We start from the raw sequence: 20783 nt of genomic DNA on the forward strand, positions 1-20783 counted from the left end.
AAATTGATTTTTATGGAATTCCTTTTATATAAAGTTCACCAAAAAAATGGATGAAAAACTTTAACATTAGATGAGGAAAAGGTTAATACTGTAGTTCACAAAACTCTGCCTGAGACATACAGCACTATTTATAAAATACATCAAATGGCAGAAATAGTGCATTTTCCACATTTTTGTTTAAAACACATTCAAAAGGAAGCAAAACTAAACCAAACTCAAAAATTCATCTGCCTGTATAAAAATTATAAACTGTGTACCTCAATAAAGCTGAAAAAATTATAAGTATTTCCTCAGCCAACATGCTCAACTATTTACTATGTGATGTTTTAATTTTCGTTAGTCCTAAAATTAATCAGATGCAGGTAGATGAGGTTAAAAAACCAAAAAACAAAACCCCAAAGGCTTCTGTATAATGAGTGCAAACTTGCTTATTTTCTTACTTACAGATATTGCTGGGGAGAGCGTTATATTTCCTATAGATACTTTTAATTCATCCAAGGAAGCCATTGTGTGATGTGAGTTATTCGGATGCATAGGTTTGATTTCTATCCGATACTTCTTTGGTTCTTCATCTTCAGAATCAGAATCACTAGATGAGTAGAAATGGTTCTCTTTGGTATGTGAGTATCAGTTAAAGAATTGAGTTTTTAAATTATCTTAATGCACAACCAGTTTTTCACACATTTATAAAAAGGAACAAAAAAACTCTGAGATAAGATGGACTTTATCAGAAATGTAACTACTAACTTTTATTCATAGCATGTCAAATAAAGATCACAGAGGCACATTTTATTACAATTAATTAAAAATTTGAAGAGTCTTTATTAAATAATAGATTATTTTGTTTTAACTGTCTACTTATATATGCCAACACAATCCATAAGACTATCCAGATGATGAAAGGATATCATTCTGATTTGCTTCTGGTTTTATACTATAGCCTTCTTCATCCACATCAGGAATGTTCTATGGGTAAGAAGAAAAACTTTACTGTAACAATGCCTCCGACTGCAAAAACATTAAAGGTTAGCAAAACAGCCTTAACTATTACCGAGGAGCTTTATCATTTATCAAATATCACAGATTAACAAAATTATTAACACTGGGAAATTATGTGTTTTTAGATAATTAGCTTCAAATGACACTCCACGCTTCAGACGTCTGAAAGAGAAAAGCACTGCAAAACAAACAGGATAAACACTGAAAGGAAGAGAATAGGTGTTTGGCTAGGCATGCCAGCAGTTCTGTGAATAACCAAATTTTTACCTAAATCTTCAAAGTGAAGAAATAAAAGCAAAAGATTGTATGCATCCAGGGAAGAGAGGTGGTAAAACCAGAGGACTGACAGCTTAAGTAAATGGAAAAACATATCAAAAATATAGAACAGGGCTTCCCTGGTGGCGCAGTGGTTGAGAGTCCGCCTGCCGATGCAGGGGACACGGGTTCGTGTCCCGGTCCGGGAAGATCCCACATGCTGCGGAGCGGCTGGGCCCGTGAGCCATGGCCGCTGAGCCTGCGCGTCCGGAGCCTGTGCTCCGCAACGGGAGAGGCCACAACAGTGAGAGGCCCGCGTACAGCAAAAAACAAAGAACAAAACAAAACAAAAAGACTACCAAGAAAATTTAAACTATACTAAAATACCACCTCTTTTCCATGAGACTGGCAAAAACTCAAGTTAAAAAATATACTCTGTTGGCAAAGCTGTGAGGAAATGTACTCTTATACTTTATTGATATACATACAAAATAGTACAATTCCTACAGAGATAAATTTAGCAATATCTAACAAAAAATTTACGTGTTTACCCTTCTACCCAGGAGTTCCTTTTCTAGGAATTTACTCTGAAGATATGCCCCCAAGAATTAAAAAGTACATATGCAACAAGGTTATTCACCAGAGATTATTTGTAACTCAAAATTATTGGAAAATACTAAATGTCCAAGCATAGCTGAATAAACTATGGTGCATACACAAAGTGAAGTACTATGCAGCTATTTAAAAAAAAAAAAAGAGAAAAGTTTCCATGAACTGATAATGGAGTGACTTCCAGGAAATACTGCTAACTGAAAAAAGCCAAGTACAAAAGAATATATATAGTATACTACCTTTTAAGTAAGAAAGAAGGGGAAATTTAAAAACCGTTAGATATCTGCTATCTTTATGAAAAAAAATTAAAAACAAAAAACACTGCAAAGATAAATCAGAACACAATAAAGCTGGTTACCTAAGAAGGAAGGGTGGTGGAGCAGAAGGGATACAGAAGGGACACTTCTCTAAAAATGCTTTTGTGGTTAAGTAAGAGAATATAAAATTTATGCTCAAATGGATCAGAAAAAAATATACACACAAACACATGCACATACGCAGGGAGAATGGAACTGTTAAAGCAAATGTAGTAAAAAGTTAAAGGTATACAAGTGTTCTTTATACTATTTTATTCTTGTATTTCTTTGTAGGTTACAACATATTTCTAAATAAAAACATTTTTTAAATGGGGGAGAAAAAGAACTGCCAAGAAAAGACAGGGTGTACCAGTTGGATATAACTGGGCAGCTAGTATCATTCTACTCCTAGAGTTTCCCATTCTTCCTCCAATCACTTGCTAAAGCTCAGCAAGAGAAATATGAAGGAATGCTAACCTGACAGGCACAGCACAAGGTTTACATAGTTATAGTTTCCAAGCTGAATAAACAGTCTAACGTAGTTAGCAGTGAGTTAACAGACTGGGTTAAAGTTTAGAAGTGAAATATCTAATATAGGGTAAAGAACAGATTCCATAGATAAAAAGATGACAAGTGATGTAGTTATGACCCTAGAAGTAGAGCACTTTCTTTGAGTTCTATATGCTGCTTACTAATATGCAAATAATACTTTAAAATACTTAAAAAATAAAGAAACTGGGGACTTCCCTGGTGGTGCAGTGCTTAAGAATCCGCCTGCCAATGCAGGGGACACGGGTTTGAGCCCTGGTCTGGGAAGAGCCCACATGCCGCAGAGCAACTAAGCCTGTGTGCCACAACTACTGAGCCTGTGCTCTAGAGCCCGTGAGCCACAACTACTGAGCCCACGTGCCACAACTACTGAGCCCATGCTCCTAGAGCCCGTGCTGCACAACAAGAGAAGCCACCTCAGTGAGAAGCCCTCGCACCGCAACAAAGAGTAGCCCCCACTCACAACTAGAGAAAGCCTGCGCACAGCAACAAAGACCCAATGCAGCCAAAAATTAATTAATTAATTAAAAAATAAAATAAAGAAACCATTAGAAATCAGAATAAAAAAAGTTTTTTTCAAAATACTTTCTTCCTATTCCTGGTACCCTAGAACATACCAGATATTTAATCTCCTAGAGGTTCTTTTCATTTTGGCCACGCCAAGTAGTATGCAGGGTATTAGTTCCCTGACCAGGGATCAAACCCATGCCCCGTGCAGTGGAAGCACAGTGTCTTAACCACTGGACCGCCAGGGAAGTCCCTCTCCTAGAGATTCTATCTGGGATCTGCTACTGACACTATTTTTAAATTTGTTTACAGTACACTATACTATATGTTGTACTAATTTAAAATAATACTGAGCTGTTTTCTGTAAGACCAAATAAACTGCTTTTGAATCAACCTCCTGCAGATTACATCTATAAACTCTGGTCAAAATAAACATAAACAACTATCTGAAGTTACTGGAGAGTGACCCACAGCAACTATCTAAAAAGATATACAAAGTTATATACTCAAAAAAACAAAAAAAAACCTATAAATAAATCAAATTCTAAAAAAGGTTCAAATAACCCACAGAAAGGCAGGAAAAATAAAACAATATTCTGAGAGGGAAAGAGAGAGAGAGGAACAAATAGAGAACAAAAAATTAAATGGCAGACAAACCCCAACATGTCAATAATTACATTAAATATAAATGGTCTATGTATAACAAAAGACAGATTGGCAGAATGAATTAAAAAAACATGACCCGGCCATATGCTACGCGTGAAAAACTCATTTCAAACATAACAACATAGGTAGGTTGAAAGGAAAATGATAGAAAAAATATACCATGCAAACATTAATTTAAAAAATAAAAGACAGTGACTACCTTACTATTAGATAAAACAGACTTCAGAAAGAAAGTGACCAGTGTCGCGAGTGACCTTATGCCCACACAAAAACCTGTACACAACTGTTCAAAGTAACTTATTTCTAACAGCCAAAAATTGGAAACAACTAAACGTCCCACAATAGGTGAACAAATTTTGATATACCTACATCGTGGAATACTATTCAGCAATAAAAAGGAATGAACTATTCATGTATGCAACAACCTGGAATAATCTCTAGAAAAGGGTGCTGAGCGAAAAAAGCCAATCTCAAAAGGTTACATACAGTATGATTCCACTTAAATAACATTTCTGAAATGACAAATATATAGAAATCGAGAAAAGATTAGTGGTTGCCAGAGGTGTGTGTGTGTGTGTGTGTGTGTAGGGAGGGGGCGGAACAGAACAAAAGTGACTGAAAAGGAGCAATCAAAATGAAAGATCCTTCCAGCAATCACAGTCCTAGGTATTTACCCAGTTGATCTGAAAACTTATTTTCGCACAAAAACCTGCACACAAATGTTATTAAGCTGCTTTATTCATAATCACCTAAAAGAAGAAGCAACCAAAACATCCTTCAATAAGTGAATGGATAAGTAAACTATGATACATCTATACAATGGGATACTCTTCAGTGATAAAAAAGTAATGAACCATCAAGTCATGCAACAATATGAATAAATCTTAAATGCATATTTAATATTGCTGGTAAAGGAATCCAGTCTGAAAAGGCTATATCCTGTATGATCCCATTTATACGACATTCTGGAAAGGGCAAACATATAGAGGTGATAAACAGATCAGTGACTTCCAGGGATTTGAGCACCGGGAGAGGGTTAAGTAGGTGAAAGGAAAAAAAAAAAAAGATCCTTGGTTAATGGAAATGTTCTATTTTGACTGTATGAGTATCAATATCCTAGTTACAAAACTGTACCAAAGTTTTGCAAGATGTTACCATCAAGAGAAACGAGATGAAAGGTATACGGGACTGCTCTGTACTATCTCTGTAATGTTCTGTAAATTAACAATTATTTCAAAATAAAACGCTTTTTTGGTGTGTGTTTAAAAAAAAAAAAAAAGCAATGATTCTCACTGTACCAGGTTTTCAATGCTAGAACTATTCATGATATTAATAAAAACTTACACATTACCTGTTTACATCTTTGTCCATTCAATCCATGGTTTCTATATTAGGGCCCCATACTGCTGGAGCAAAGCATTAAGTCAAAAGCAGTACAAGAAGAAGAAAAGAGCATGTAACTTCAGCCAACAATCTTAAAGGCAGTTTTGGTGGATAGTGGTGGTAGTAACTTTAACAAAATATTGGGATAGAGCTTGCAAATCAATGGTATGTCTCTCAGTCTCAGTTTGGAGAGAGGAAATTGGTTAAAACTAAGAGAGCGATTTACACTTCCTTGGTCAACTTTCAAAAGATGTAGTCACTCAAAATAATTTTTTAAAATTACATACACAGACTTTTTAAAAAAGGAACAGAAAATGATGGATAATTTCCCTACCAAAGTAGCCTGTTGATGTTTAAGTAACAGTAAGACTAGCCATAAACAGGCCATAAATAAAAGGAAACAACAAAAAATGAAAGCCTCCTTTCCCTGCTGACCCCACTGTAATCCTTCTCCTCAAAGGTAACCACAATTCAGTGTCTTGTAACTCATTCTTTTAAAAAAAGAGAATACATATAATAGACACACATTTATTTATTTTAAAAAACAATTACTTAAAAGATCACACTTGCTTTTATTTAGTAAGTTCTTCCCATTTCAACAGACACGAGCAACCCAGATCTATAACATCTATTTCTTCATCAAGTGAATGTTTAATAATTTAACCAATCTGCATTTTAATGGATGCTTTAGTGTTTCCAATTTTTTGCTAACATAGACAATGTTGAAATGAACATCTATCCCTATCCACCTTTTCTCCCTCCCCCTCTATATAAGCATATATCTTGGTCAAGCATACACACACACACATAAAGTTTGTGAATATAGCAGTAACAGTAAAGCCCTAGCAGCAGGATTGCAGAGTCAAAAAGAATATACATTTCTTATTTGGGAGATACTGCCAACTATCCACAAGACAGATTATACCAATTTACATTCCTACCAACAGTATGAGTGTATCAAAACTTCTGCCAATATGACAGGTGAATATAGTAATTTCATTCTAATCTGCATCAGAATTAGGCTACTATTTTGAACATTTATGATTATTCACTACAACCTTTTATTTCTTCTTATGAAAATTGCCTGTTTTTATCTTAATGCCCTTTTCCTACTAGGATGCTTGCTTACCTTTTAAACTGATTTGTATCAAAACTTTACAAAGGAAAATAATTAGCCCCTTGTTAAACATCTTGCAAATACACTCTGCCCAACCATATTTAGTGATTCAACTCCTTCTATGGTGTATTTTTTCTAATTCTGTAAGTTTTTCATTTCTATACAGTCAAATTTATCAATCATTTCTTATATAGCAGTAGAATTTCGTGTCCTCTTTAAAAGTCCTTTTCTAATTCCAGATAAATACTGGCTGAAGTTCAAAATTGTTTAATATTGATCATTATAGAATAGTATCAATTAACTGAGAAAATTTTAAATATTTTATTTAAAGGAGTGCATATAAAACATGAAGTATTAAAATTTTTATTCAATTCTGCAATCAAATAAATGCTATAAATAATTCAGAAATAAAATGCATGATGAACACTAAAGTAAATCCCAAACACATCTGCTGACTTTTTCATTAATTAGTAAACCAAGGGTATCAAAACATGCAAGTGGTAAGGTAAACGTTACAACTCCAAAAACACTGATGATTTTAAGCCTAGAACTCATCAGAAGTCTGTTTCCTTATTTGCACTATAAATTTATTAATGAATAGTAATTTTCTTACTTTAAAGCTGAAATATGAAAAAAAATACTAGTTTTATCTTAATTAACATAAAACATAATGTTTTACAAAATATGTAGTTCTTTATTTTGGTACACCAATATGCTGTAAAAGACCATAATGTTTTGGAGTCAAAAGAAACAATAGTTACACAAGTAAGAACAATAAAAGAGACAGCCTGACTCTACTACACTTACCAACATGATCAGTGTTTAATGACCAATCTGTAAAACATATCTGTCTACACACTACTTCCATCATTTGGTAAATCTACTCTCTCACTGTAACCACAGGGAGCTCCATTTGATGTCTTCTTTAATTATATATGAAGAAATATATTTAAACAAGAAATATAAACAAACTTTCTTTAAAACAAAACAAAATAAAAAGCACAGAAAAGTACTAACCATGGTTGTTGCTACTTTTTCTAAAATGACAGTCCCCTAAACAACCCTTAAACACATGAACAGTTATAGTAGTATTTTAATAGATCTAAGAATCAATTAGTAAGAGCACATTTTAAAATAAAGTTGGCAGGTTTGAAATCCGACATATTTCCCAAGAAAAAAGCAATATGCTATGGCTCCACTCCAATTTTAATAGTAAAATGTCCACTTTTCAAAAGTAGTTAGAAATACCTTCTATTTAATAGGAAAGCATCTGGCAATGTAAAGCCAAAAATACATTTGTAAAATAATTTTAATAGGGAATTTCTAATAACATGGTTAGTATTTTTCTTGGAAAGATTTGTAAACAAACTCAACCCAAATATGTTGGGTATTTCCTAATGAAAATAGCTAAACTGTTTATACCAAAGTAAAATCTACTTACAAGTGAATCTGCATCAGGGCATTCCCTATTAAAACAAACAAAATATCAGACATATTCAACTATTAGAACTATCTGGTAAATATACTATATCAAAAGTGTTTGCCTTGGTATTTAAACATAACTTTCATTTAAACTCTATAAAAATATTTAGAGAAATCAAATCATGAATATTAAAATATACCAAATGATTTTAAAATTCAAACAAAGACATTCCCCTATACTGATACTGCAAGACAAAATAAACAGCTTATAAATATTTGTAAAACTACTTTCAAAAATAGTTCTTTTCCATGAATATACACGTGTCATGTCAAGGAAGCTGTCAGTCCTATGATTTCTAGTGGCTTTTAATCCTTCAGGTAGAGAAAGTTAAAAAAAAATTTTAACGTATTTCCTTTGAGGTACTTTCCATAAGCTAGTATATATAGAAGTGAAACCACTTTTTTCCAAATATGTTAGGTGAGTAGCTAGACTTCCAGCTGGAATAGTTGTTAGTCTAATGTAATATGCAGTTGAGCACTGATACTTTATCATTTCACTGATAAGCAAATACAAATTTGGACATAATCTATTGAAAACTATTATTTTAAATGTAAAACTAAAACATAAAGAAGACCAGCCTTCTCAACTAACCAAATAAAGCACTAGATATATAAAATTAAAGGCATTGAAGCCATGAGGAACAAGCTTAGAGGAATATATATGTATACATTCTAAAAGAAGTTCACAAACGAAAATTAGCATATTTAAAAGGCATTGGATTAGGTATACTCTTTGGCTTGAGACAGTTATTACATATAGTATCAAATTCTGCCACTTTAATAACAGCCTGAAAACACACATAACAGGTACACCTTAAGAGCCAAATGAACAAAATAAAAAATACTAAATTAATACTAAATTATATAAGATAAACAGGTAATCTGTATCAATCCAGATACAGGTAATCTCTATCAATCCAGATATAGGGAAATCTATAAATTAAAGAACTTTGTTAAGTATAGGATGGAATAGACTGAAAAAATGAAAAAAGAGGGAGATGACTATTCTGCCCTTAATTCAAATGGGAGCACCAGGGTAAATGCAAACCCCACATGTCTTTATAGCTACTTAAAATTGCAAATTTTGAAAAAGAGCTTCCTTATAAGGAATATTATATCAAAAAAACCTATGCATACTCTGAGGAAATGATCCAGAAAAGCTACTGTAATAATATTCAACCCCTGTACAGAATCAAATCAATTAAGATGTTTGAACATTTCTTTCTTCTTTTTTTAAAAGATAAAGTTTAAATATAAAAGTAAGTATAAGAGTTCCAAACCATTTATTCTCTGGCTTTAAGCCAGAACTCTCCAGTCTTTGTGGTAAAGCACTCATCTGTTTGCCTTCACAGTGCGCAGTATGAGACCTGCAGATGAAGCCCCAGGAAGACCAAGCTCTGAGCAGGACCCCTTGTCCACAATTGCTGGCATTTCAAAAACCTTCAGGCTATGAGAAGAAGCATGCCAAGAACCTCAGACATTTCAAGCAAAGTGAATTCTAACATTTTTCCTGCCAGGGAGTGTTGAAAGAAGGCAATAATGATGCAGTGATTTAGGCATTAGTTTTCTGACCTAGTATTCTTATTGGTTAAAATATTCCAATATCCAAGTGCCCTAATGATCATACTGGGAAATTACTGATCATGAAAAGCTATTTTAAAAACATGGAATATACAAAAATATTATAAGCTCCCTAAATGAACAGCTGTGAAAACCATCAATTATAAAAACATCTTAACTCTTTATAATGTAGCCACTAACAGATAAACTGGCTACATTTTAAAAATTTACTTACAAATCAATTGTTCAGACTTCAATTTCCAATGTTATAAAAGAGCTATTAGGTTCCATTCCCTTAGCAAAATACCCCTCTTCACAATGCTCAAAAAAGACATCTGCAGAAGAGACAGTAGCTATAGGCATAAATCACTTTGCAAATAGTCTTAATTTGTTAAACCAAGTATCAATACAACTAGGGAGGAGGAAAGAAACAGACATTCAGAATGGCAGAAACTCCAAGAAACTCAGATGATAAGCGTATAACCAGGAGGAGGCAAGACCACCCAAAGCACAAATTGTTCTCTTATGTTGAAAATATGAATGGCCATCAAAATATTAAACCTCGTGAGAGTTCTGCTGATTATGCTAGAGAAGTAGGGACTTGAAACAAATTTTCAGTCAATGTTACTGGGTCAACAAATCACTCAAGACTTTTGATTAGTGCCTCTTCATTCTAAATGGGTTGAATAATTAAGCAAAGAAAAGTTCCTTTATTTCCAATTTGTCTCCAGTTAATCACAGAGTTCAATGATTCTCAACCCCAGGTGTATATTAAGAATCACACGGGCTGCTTAGAACAAAACAAAAACTATGCTGGGCCTCCCGCCCCAAGAATCTGATTTAATGGGTCTGAAGCAGGGCCTGGCATAGATATATTTAATTTCTCAGGTAGTTCTAATGTATAGCCAAGGCAGAAAACTTGACTTAGCTAATACTAGTTTAATTCTTATATGCTAATTATATTTCTTTGTATACCAATTTATTTTTTAAAAAAGGTAAATGACATTTATACTCCATCTTCCATCTAAAAATGACGAATTAGTATAAATGTTTAAAATATGTTAGGACTTTTTTCTCCCCCACTTGACATTTTCCATTTATATACACATACATCACTAATTTACTATATGGTTAGAGTTGTCTTGAAAGATTTTCATCAAATTGCTGACCATGGTGTTTTTCTTAGGTTATTAAGACTTAGAACAATTTTTAGTTCTCTCTGTACTTTTGCTTGATTTTTAAAAATATGCATGTATCACTTTATAAGAGTACCTTTAAAGTTTCAATTTCAAAACGCTAAAGCGTTCATCTTGAAATTTTAAAATAATAAGAAAAGTTAACACTTTTAACTAAAACTAGAGGAGCTGGCAAATGTTCTTAGAAAAGTTTGTATTTTTCACATCTTAGCCATATGTACTTTGGGTTATTTCCAAAAGAATTTTTTCTTTTCAAATTCATAACAATAGTCTTATTCTTAATTATTTATAACCATAGAAAGGATTTTGACAATATTTAATATACTTACACAGACTCTGTATCCTTTTCCTTTTTAATTATTCCTGGTAAACCAAAAGTCTTTCTTTTCCTTGGTCTTATACCTTAAAATAAATGTATATTGTTACAGAAACATAACTGTCCGTGATAAATATATTAAACTTAAGAATGCATCTTGTATCTTGACACACAATTTGCTCATAACTGTTGATACTAAATTTGGATGAAAGAAAGTATCAACTGCTAAACCCTAATATTTAAATAAGTCATAGTCTGTTTAAATTTTTCTTATGTTGATATAATATAGCCTTTTATTCACCAAAAGGTTATACATAGAACATTGATTTGATCAGTGAAATTCTCTCTTCCCCTAAATCACCTCAGGCAAAATAAGCACTTGCAGATATCTTAAGACTTCAAAGAAAGTACATTATTCACTATATTAGATTTTGTTATAAATGCAGGTCAAATCATGTTCCCGGTATAAAGGGTCACAAAATATAAATGTGTTGTTTTAAATGAAAAGTTGACAACAGATCCATTAACAGTACGACATGGGAAACTTATAATACGGCATTCTTTTGTCTATATGTTATCTCTAATACAAATAACGTTATAAATGGATCCAACCATAAATGAGGAACAAATACCATCTCTATTTTGCCAAATATGGCAGTTCTTCCTCTTCTTCTTGCATGACAAATTATTTTTTAAATGTCAGTCATGCTATCAATCGTTAACAGAATTCAGCACTTAAAGCTTAGCTACTTAACTCTTTGAGAACTAGAGTACACCTAAGCTAACCTCTCACCTTACAGATGAGGAAACTCAGAGTATTATTTTTGTTTTTTTAACTCAGTGTTATACAACTAGTTAACACTACAGCCAGGATTATAATCCAGATGTCTTAATATAATGTACTTGCTTTCATGCAAAACTAACTCCCTGAACCATTTATTTGCAAAGCATGTTATAATATTTTAAAAATAAATACATTTTTATTCTCACAGAGTGTTATTTATTATAAACATTTTTAAAGAACTTTTAAAATTCTTTTAAACTTCTGAAGAACTTTTAAAGTTTGAGTACACAGAACTTAAATAAGTACTGCTCTTAGTCATACAGATGGTAATTATAAAAAGTCTAGGCCCCAGAGCTCGTTGACTGCTCAGTTAATAACCTTACACACAACAGCAAACCATTTCTCCATATTCTCACACAGGTCTTGGAAAAAAACAGAAGACTGCTTTCAAATTATTTCTAGCAGCTCACAAAGTAACATTATAAAACATAACAAAAATTGCAGACATCTCTTGGGTTTCAGACTATGAAAAACATCAGTTTAAATAGGAAGGGTTGTGGATCCTTGCTCTAAGTCAAATCATCGCCTATTTTGAATGACAGTAACATAAGCATTAATACATAACCTTATTAATTACTGAAATGTTACCCATTGTAGAATAAGCAGTATACATCAATATGTAGTGATGAGTTTCATATTTATGACATTAGAATGTTTAAAGATTGATATCAGTGGAGAAAACAATCTCAATGCATATCTGCAAACAAATACATGTTATATTTAATCTTTTAAAAAATCTATATTCTAACACACTAATATTCCTTTGGGCAAACCTATTTTTATTAAGTAAACATTAATATCTGCAGGTCTTCAAACCACATTCACATTTTTTACATCACTCCATAGACATGCTAACACCAATGGATAGCAGCCCCTCTATTCAGTAAACAGAAGCTATTAGCTAGCTCCCACACATTACAACTAGTCAATTTACCTTCAACTGCACTAGCAGGGTCACATTCTTCAAATTCAATAAGGCCTAAAAAGAAAAAACATGAACAAGTACTGGTTTAAAAAAAAAAAAAAAAGCTGGTAGAAAACAATCACATCAGATCCCATTACATCTTTTTAATTGTTCTGAAACATGTTCCAGTGTTACCTGATAGTGTTAATTAAAATATCAGCAATAATTTAAAAATCAAATAAGCCTAACACTGAAAAAAGACCGAGACTAGCCTATATCATGAACACAATTTACTGACAACCCTTTATATATGATACCACAGAACTGGAGACACAGATTTAACATGTAGTTTCTGTTTTCAATAAATATCAGACTAAAAATGTATGTTCCACTAAATGGTCACTTTAGCCCTGCCTTATTAAATGGTAACTGGTACAACCTGCTACATCAAGAAATTTAAAAACAGAGCCTGAAGTAATGAGTGGATAATAAGGACTTCCCTGGTGGTGCAGTGGTTAAGAATCCGCCTGCCGATGCAGGGGACACGGGTTTGAGCCCTGGTCCGGGAAGATCCCATATGCTGCAGAGCAACTAAGCCCGTGTGCCACAACTACTGAGCCTTTGCTCTAGAGCCCGCGTGCCTAGGGCCTGTGCTCCGCAGCAAGAGAAGCCACCGCAATGAGAAGCCCGTGCACAGCAATGAAGAGTAGCCCCCGCTCGCCACAACTAGAGAAAATCCGCACACAGCAACAAAGACCCAACGCAGCCAAAAATAATAAATAAATAAATTTATTTTAAAAAAACCCAAACAGTGGATAATAGAGGATTTCACTACTGGTCCTTCTGAGATGTTAAGCTTAACTATAACTACATGCAAATTCACGATCAGAGTTCTCATTGATCATTCCATTATGAAAGAAAACCATTAATGAACAAGAAAAATTTCTCTATTAAGTAGGAGCATTTAAAGCATTGGCTAAAGTGTCCTGCTTCTTACCCCCAAATCAAAGATTTACTTCCTCAGTTCCAGTTTTTATTCAAAAAGAGTAGATTAACATTTAGTGATAAACAGAATAAAAGTCATAAATGTGAGTTGATAAACAAGGTCTTAATCAATTAACTGGCAATACCTTCCCTACTGGGGCATTCTTATGACATATATCATATGACTAAAAAAAAAAAAAACACTCACTACTTCCATCCAAAAAATTCTTAGAGTCAGAAAACAGCCCAATTAAAATTTCAAGGACTTCAAGTCCACTCTGTAAATCTTTAAGCTAAGAATTCTTTAAATGAAAGGGTAATGAGCTTGTTCTTAGAACCCTTTAAAGGCCTACATTAACAGTTTACAAAGAGATGAGAACTGAAAGATCAATAAAGATAAAGAATTTTAGTAGTATGTGCATCTGATAAACAGCAACTTTTTGCTTGGTGTAAGAATTATTAAGAATGAAAAATTTCTACTTAAATTACCAACAGCTTATTATGTGTTATTAGTTTTATCACTTACTAACAAAGCTTGAGAGAATATAACCACCCATCAAAAAAATATATAGTATATATTAAGATCTTTGGATGTTATCATATATATGAAAATAGTAAAGGCATCCATTAACTCTATAAACATCAGTCCCTTCAAACAAAATTCTACATTTTTTCCTCACAAAACATCTCTCCTATACCAGATATCTTGATCACTGTTCTCTTTATCTTTTAAAAACATCCTCTTAAAATCCATTTGAAACAGAAAAATATCCAATAAAAATAAGCTATTCAAAATGACATTTTTGAAATATAAGATGCCAAATCCTTTCAAATTGTAAAATATATATTAAAACATTTTAACTGAGTCCCATCCACACATAAGCTTTTCTATTAAAAACAGAAACACTAACAGTTTCTAGAAAAATAAAACTAAATATATACTCTTAAAAAAACCATTAAATCATGCATGAAAAAGATTTTGTTTTTCAAATGGCATACGCTCCACATGCTGCTTCACATGGCAAAGCTCTGCGTGCCTGGCTCAGAGCCAGTTGACAGCTCAGCTGGATATCAATGCACATTCTGACCCCCCTTGTAGCATGTCACTTCTGAACTGTTTCACAAGTAGAAAGTTTATTCACCATTTCCCCCAAATGCAGTACACCGCCCATCATTCTGCTCTTTAATCATAAGACAAGTTACTTTTTTTGAAAGTACCAGAGTGAGAGTCAGAAAGAATAGTTTGCTACCACTGGAATTTCAACTGTTTTAGGCTCAATTAATTCTGTTGTCAAAATAAATAAGTGTTCTTAGTGCTTAGATTTTATGCTGGGCTGCAAGGGCAATTTAGTTTGTATAAAAGCAAATAAGACCATTTTGGCTCTGTCTCCTGATGCTCTTTCATACATTATCTAAAAATGCCATCATGAGTTCAATTAAAAGCAGAAGAAATTAAAAGCAGACCTCAAAGAGGGCAACGATCCAAAGCAAGACAATTCTTACACATGATGCTTTAATCATATGTAGGAATAAATTATTGCTAGCAAAAGAAAAAGAGAAAGTCAATAACCTAAACAATTCATCCAAACCTAATTTGGATCAAAATTTTTAAGAAATGTTACAGAAGGAAAGAATTTATTTAACAGTAATCTTTAATCACTGCATGTATTTAATCACTACATGAATGAGGTAGAGTATTAAAAAATGTTAAATACTGGGCTTCCCTGGTGGCGCAGTGGTTGAGAGTCCGCCTGCCGATGCAGGGGACACGGGTTCGTGCCCCGGTCCGGGAAGATCCCACATGCCGCGGAGCGGCTGGGCCTGTGAGCCAAAAGTTAAATATTTAATTAATAGTTTCCATTGTTTTGGAATCAATTCCAAATCTCAGGTCATCAATAAAATCTGCAACTTTGTCTAGCTATAAACTGGCCTCAGAACTCAAATAAGAAGTCTGGGCTACTCAAATCAAGTATATTTCTGCATATATCCAACTAAAACCACAGAACACCAGTTCTAATTAAAAGCCAAAGTAAAACATACAAACATGGCCAGATCCCAAAGTCTAACAAAAAGTGATGATAATGGGGAAGGGGTGGGGGAGAGAGGAGGGAGAGGAAGGGACAAAGAGAAAGAGGGTGGGGGGAGGGTGACTCAAACAATGGGAGTCAGTGACATTTTCAAGCTTGCTCCTGGGCCTATGGAACAGAACACAGGCACATTGCTAGGTACCTGGGATGATGAACCGGGCAAGCTAACATGAAAAAGAACATCAAAGTCTTGTGGTGGTGTGCAAAGGGCACGGAAGTTCAAGTCCTGGTTTTGCCACTTGCTTTTTGGCTGATTACCTTGGACTAGTTACCCTTTTGAACCTAGGTCTTACCATTTTTATGAATGATATGGGGGGTGATAATAATACTTTTTGTTATATTTGCTTTCTCTTTCTCCCTCTATACATACTCATACTTGTAGTTTTTTTTTTCTTCTTTCACTTGTTAAATCATTTGAAAGTAAGTTGCAACATCAATGCTACTTCATTTCAGGAGTATTTATTTTAATAGCGGGCTTGTAACAACAATTTCCTCAGTCCAGTGGTTCCAAATCCCAAGTCCTAGCTGAATCTTCTAGAGCAATGCTTCCTGTATCAGAAACACCAGGAGGGCTTGTTAAACCACGAATTGTTGGGCCCCACCTGCAGAGTGTCCTTTACAGAAGGTCTAGGTTGGCGCTCAGGAATTTGCATTTTAAACAAACTCCCAGGTGATGTGGATGGTCCTAGGATCACACTTTGAGAACTACAGTCCTAGGGATTCCCTGGGTCCACTGCCAGATATTCAGTAAGTCTAGACAGTGCTTCTCCAATTTTACTGCACATACAAACTGCCTAGGGATCTCACTGAAGTGCAGCTTCTAATTCAGTAGGTCTGGGGTAGGGCTTGAGAGTCTACACTTATAACAAGCATCCACTGATGTAATGCTACAGGTTCTCAACAATGGCCGTATGTTAGAATCAGACGAGTTTTAAAATATAGTGATACCAAGGACCCACCCTAAACCAATGACATCAAAATTTCTGGGATAGTGCACTGGCTGTTAGTTTTTAAATTTTTATTATTATTTTTTTATAAAGCATTTGAAATATATATATATATATTTATTTTTGGCCGTGTTGGGTCTTCATTGCTGTGCGTGGGCTTTCTCTAGTTGTGGTGAGCAGGGGCTACTCTTCGTTGCGGTGCGCAGGCTTCTCACTGTGGTGGCTTCACTTTTTGCGGAGCACGGGCTCTAGGCACACGGGCTTCAGTAGTTGTGGCACACAGCCTCAGCAGTTGTGGCTCACGGGCTCTAGAGCACAGGCTCAGTAGTTGTGGCACACAGGCTTAGTTGCTCTGTGGCATGTGGGATCTTCCCAGACCAGGGCTCAAACCCATGTCCCCTGCTTTGGTAGGCGGATTCTTTTTTTGTTTGTTTTGTTTGTTTTGTTTTTGTTTTTTTTTGTTTTTTTTAGTCTGACAAATAAAGTTTTTATTTCAGACAGATTTTTAAAACCCGATGTCTCATCTTCATTCTTTTTCTTCTTGTATTAGACCATAGAGTGTATTCCAGCTTTACTGTTATCCAACCCAACCAACACTTTGTTTTTTGGCCTTTATTTTTCCCTCATCCACTTGCCTTATGGTGGAGAGAAACATATCTGTGTTGCATATTCAGGTCTCTTTCAAGTTTTTTATCACAATATACACATTCTATTTCATTAAACATTCAAGCAATTCTGAGTTAAGTGGACACCATAACATTATTCTATTTATTTCTCACAGTATCAGGCTTAATTCTTTGGCAGTGGTGTTTGCAATTATCTATGTTTAATCCATTATGATCTAATGACTTTTCTCAACATAAATTTAATTAAATGTTCATAGCGTGACAACTGTGTGTGAAGCATGATGCAAGGGGGAACAAAGATCAATTTCATGTTTGCCCCAATTTCAAGCAGCATATCAGTAGTGAAGGAGACATGGGATACAATTATAGAAAAGACTATGATACAAGTTGTGTTACAAGTGTTGTAATAAATGCACAGCTCCTTGGAAGCAGAGAAAAGAGAAATTAATTCTGGCAGGTGCAGTTAGGAAGAAAATTGTGTAGACTCTGGAGAACTGGCAAAATCTGGCAGGCGGATTCTTAACCACTGCGCCACCAGGGAAGACCCTGTTCGTTTTTTTAAAAAAAGAGAAATTAAAAGCAAAGGGAAAATATTTTCAACGAATGATTCTCACAGGTATCCAAGGCTTGAGAAGCAGTGATGAGGCAAATCATCACTTAAATCAAAGGATGGTCTTAAATCAAAGGAATGGGTTTTCAACCATGGAATTTCAGTCACAGTTAAACCTTCTAAATTTTCATCTAGTTCTCCAAACACAGCATCTTGGCAGTGAAATATAATCTCCTCCTACATCGAAAATCTGACACTGCCTCCATACTCCCAGACTGAGTCATGTTTTCACTTTCTGTGATCCTGATGAAACCTTTAAGGCTTATACTCTGCTCACTATAATCTCTTTTCTCTGGGAACTTCCCCCTTCCTCACGAGTGGTACAGAAGCCATGACCTAGTCAGAATTGACTGGACTAGAAAGAAGGTTACCCCAATCCAAGATTACCTAGACCAGTTTCTTTCTGGTCTAGAAGAGGGATAAAAACCTGGGTTAATTCTGAGCTGTGGCTACAATTAAGGAACAAGTGGAAATACCTAGAAATTACTAGGAGATCACTTTACATCATGTACCTGGAGAAGCAAAGAAAGCTATTCTGCAAAGAAAAAAATAAATAAATAAATAAAGCAGTAAAATGCAGAGACTCAATAAAGGAAAAATGATACCTAGTGTTCCTACTGGTGTGGGTTTCCTTCTGCAGCCTGGCTATATCCCTGATTTTGAATCCTTGGGATACCTCAGTTTCTTTCCCATAAACTTCCTTTTAAGTTCAGGTTGATTTAACTTCTTTTACGTACTGCAAAAACCTGAAACTCTGTCCTAATTCTTAGGCATACGTAAAAACTGTAATCAGCTTACTTTTTTACTTCTATTTTTTTGTCAGTGTTTATACTTCAAGTTAATGAACTAAGCTTTCCTTAAAGCCTGCTCAAAACAGTTTAAGCTTTACTTCACAATTTAGGATTCTTATTATGATGATCAGTTACTGTGCTGTGATATGACTGCAGATGTAGTTAGTGCAGGATATCAGATTAAATGATTTCTGAATCCAAGAAGAACAGTAATCTTTTGAAAAAAGATTACATATTGTTATGAGCTACACAATTCTAACGTATTATGACATACCTGCTACTATACTACACAAGAAGTACATTTCCTAACAAAGAGTTAGGCAAAGGTCTTCTGTAAGAAGTCAAGATGGTAAATATTTTGGACATTGTAGGTCATAAAGTCTGTCACAACTAGTGACCTCTGCTGTTGTAGTGTGAAAGCAGTCAAGACAGTACATAAACAAGTGTGGCTGTGTTCAAAAAAACTTTCATGGACGCTGATATCTGAATTTTACAATTTTATGTATCACAAAATACTGTCCCGTCCCCGCCCCCGCCCCCACCCCACTGCCAATCATTCTTTGCTGTAGGCCTCAAAAAAGAGGCAAAGCTCAATGTGGCTCGGTGGCCAGAGTCTGCAGACTCCTGCTCTAAAAGATAATCACTATCAGGAGGCATATGCGTCCCACAGGGCAGAGTTCTATGCCTCTATCCTAGGTGGTTAGGACACAACAGGTGAAGGTGTACGCCTTCATAAGGTGAAGCTTCTCTGTGTTATTTTCTTTGGGAGTTCTCCTCTTTTACTCTATGTGGGCTAATCTACATTATCCTCTTCACTAATCATCATCCATTCTTCTTTTCTCTTTCTCTAGTCGTCCCCACTTGCTATCAAATAGAAAAACCAAGTAATCACAAAATATCTGGTGTGGTTTGTGGGTCTTTGATCTTCTTGGCTATTTTTAATTTTGCTTTCTACGAAAGGGTTTCTACTTCTCTGAATTAAAAAAAAAAATTTCATGGAGGGAGTGGAAGGAGGTTCCATTTATAGGTTTGGCATTACTCTTAAATCCTTGAGGGGTCTGGAAAGATGATCACTAGTTTTTTTTGTTTTTTTTTTTAATCTATATACTTGTACCCTATACTTTATTCTTTTTTCTTTTATTTCCCATTTTTATTGGGATGTAATTGACATACAGCTCTGTATAAGTCTGTTATACCACATAATGACCTGACATACGTATACTGTGAAATGACTGCCACAATAAATTTAGTTAATATTCATCTCCTCATACAGTTAATCCCCCCAATTGTTTCCCTTGTGGTGAGACCTTTTAGGGATTACTCCCTTAGCAACTTACAGATACACCATGCTGCAGTGTTAGCCAGAGTCATCATCTTGTGCATTACATCCCCAAGATTTATTTATCTTATAACTGAAAGTTCGTACCTTTTGACCACCTTCATTCAGTTCCCCAGCCCCACACCCCCTGTCCCCCTGACACTGGTAACCACTGATCTAATCTCTTTTCACTTTTTTTGAATTTTATTTTATTTTTTTTATACAGCAGGTTACTGGTTATCTATTTTATACATATTAGTGTATATATGCCAACCCCAATCTCCCAATTCATCCCACTGCCACCACCACCCCCATACTTTAAAATAATATACCTAATGTAGAAGCTAGAATATTCCAAATATCTAAACTAATAAATTAATTTCACATTTAGCCGGTCTGACCACAAGAATCTCATTTTTCCCTTTCTCTTTGTGGCTGGCTGTTTCAATATTTTATGTCTACCTTTCTGGGGCTTTTTCTATTTGTATCTTTAAACACACTATAGTCCCTGGAAGTCCTCAAATGGAAGCTATAAACTTATATTATCATATAATGAAAATATAAATAAACTCTGCAAAAAAATATTTTATTTAAACATATTAGACAATGGCCTACCAACTTTTTAAGTTATCTATCCTTGTTTCTTATAAATGGAAACTTGCTTAACTTTTATGAAAAGTATACAGTGAAATTAGCGGAATGACTGTAAAACAGGAAATTTCAAAAATATGGAT

At 34.5% G+C, this 20783-nt stretch overlaps 1 protein-coding gene across 5 annotated transcripts in view; it reads right to left on the bottom strand.

The window, feature by feature from the left end:
• The window catches only part of FCHO2 (FCH and mu domain containing endocytic adaptor 2), a 115930-nt gene that overhangs the window by 42470 nt on the left and 52677 nt on the right, over positions 1-20783 (bottom strand). For all 5 annotated transcript variants that reach the window (XM_027100865.1, XM_027100864.1, XM_027100863.1 and 2 more), the window contains 5 exons: positions 12717-12761; positions 10952-11024; positions 7826-7850; positions 909-966; positions 445-620 (listed from right to left, as the gene is read on the bottom strand). In XM_027100865.1, coding sequence (XP_026956666.1) covers positions 445-620; positions 909-966; positions 7826-7850; positions 10952-11024; positions 12717-12761 — 377 coding nt within the window. The remainder of the gene's footprint in view (positions 1-444; positions 621-908; positions 967-7825; positions 7851-10951; positions 11025-12716; positions 12762-20783) is intronic.

Source organism: Aethalodelphis obliquidens, unplaced genomic scaffold, assembly GCF_003676395.1.
Source record: "Aethalodelphis obliquidens isolate GAN/ISIS:26980383/991018 unplaced genomic scaffold, ASM367639v1 scaffold4, whole genome shotgun sequence".
NCBI lineage: Eukaryota > Metazoa > Chordata > Mammalia > Artiodactyla > Delphinidae > Aethalodelphis > Aethalodelphis obliquidens.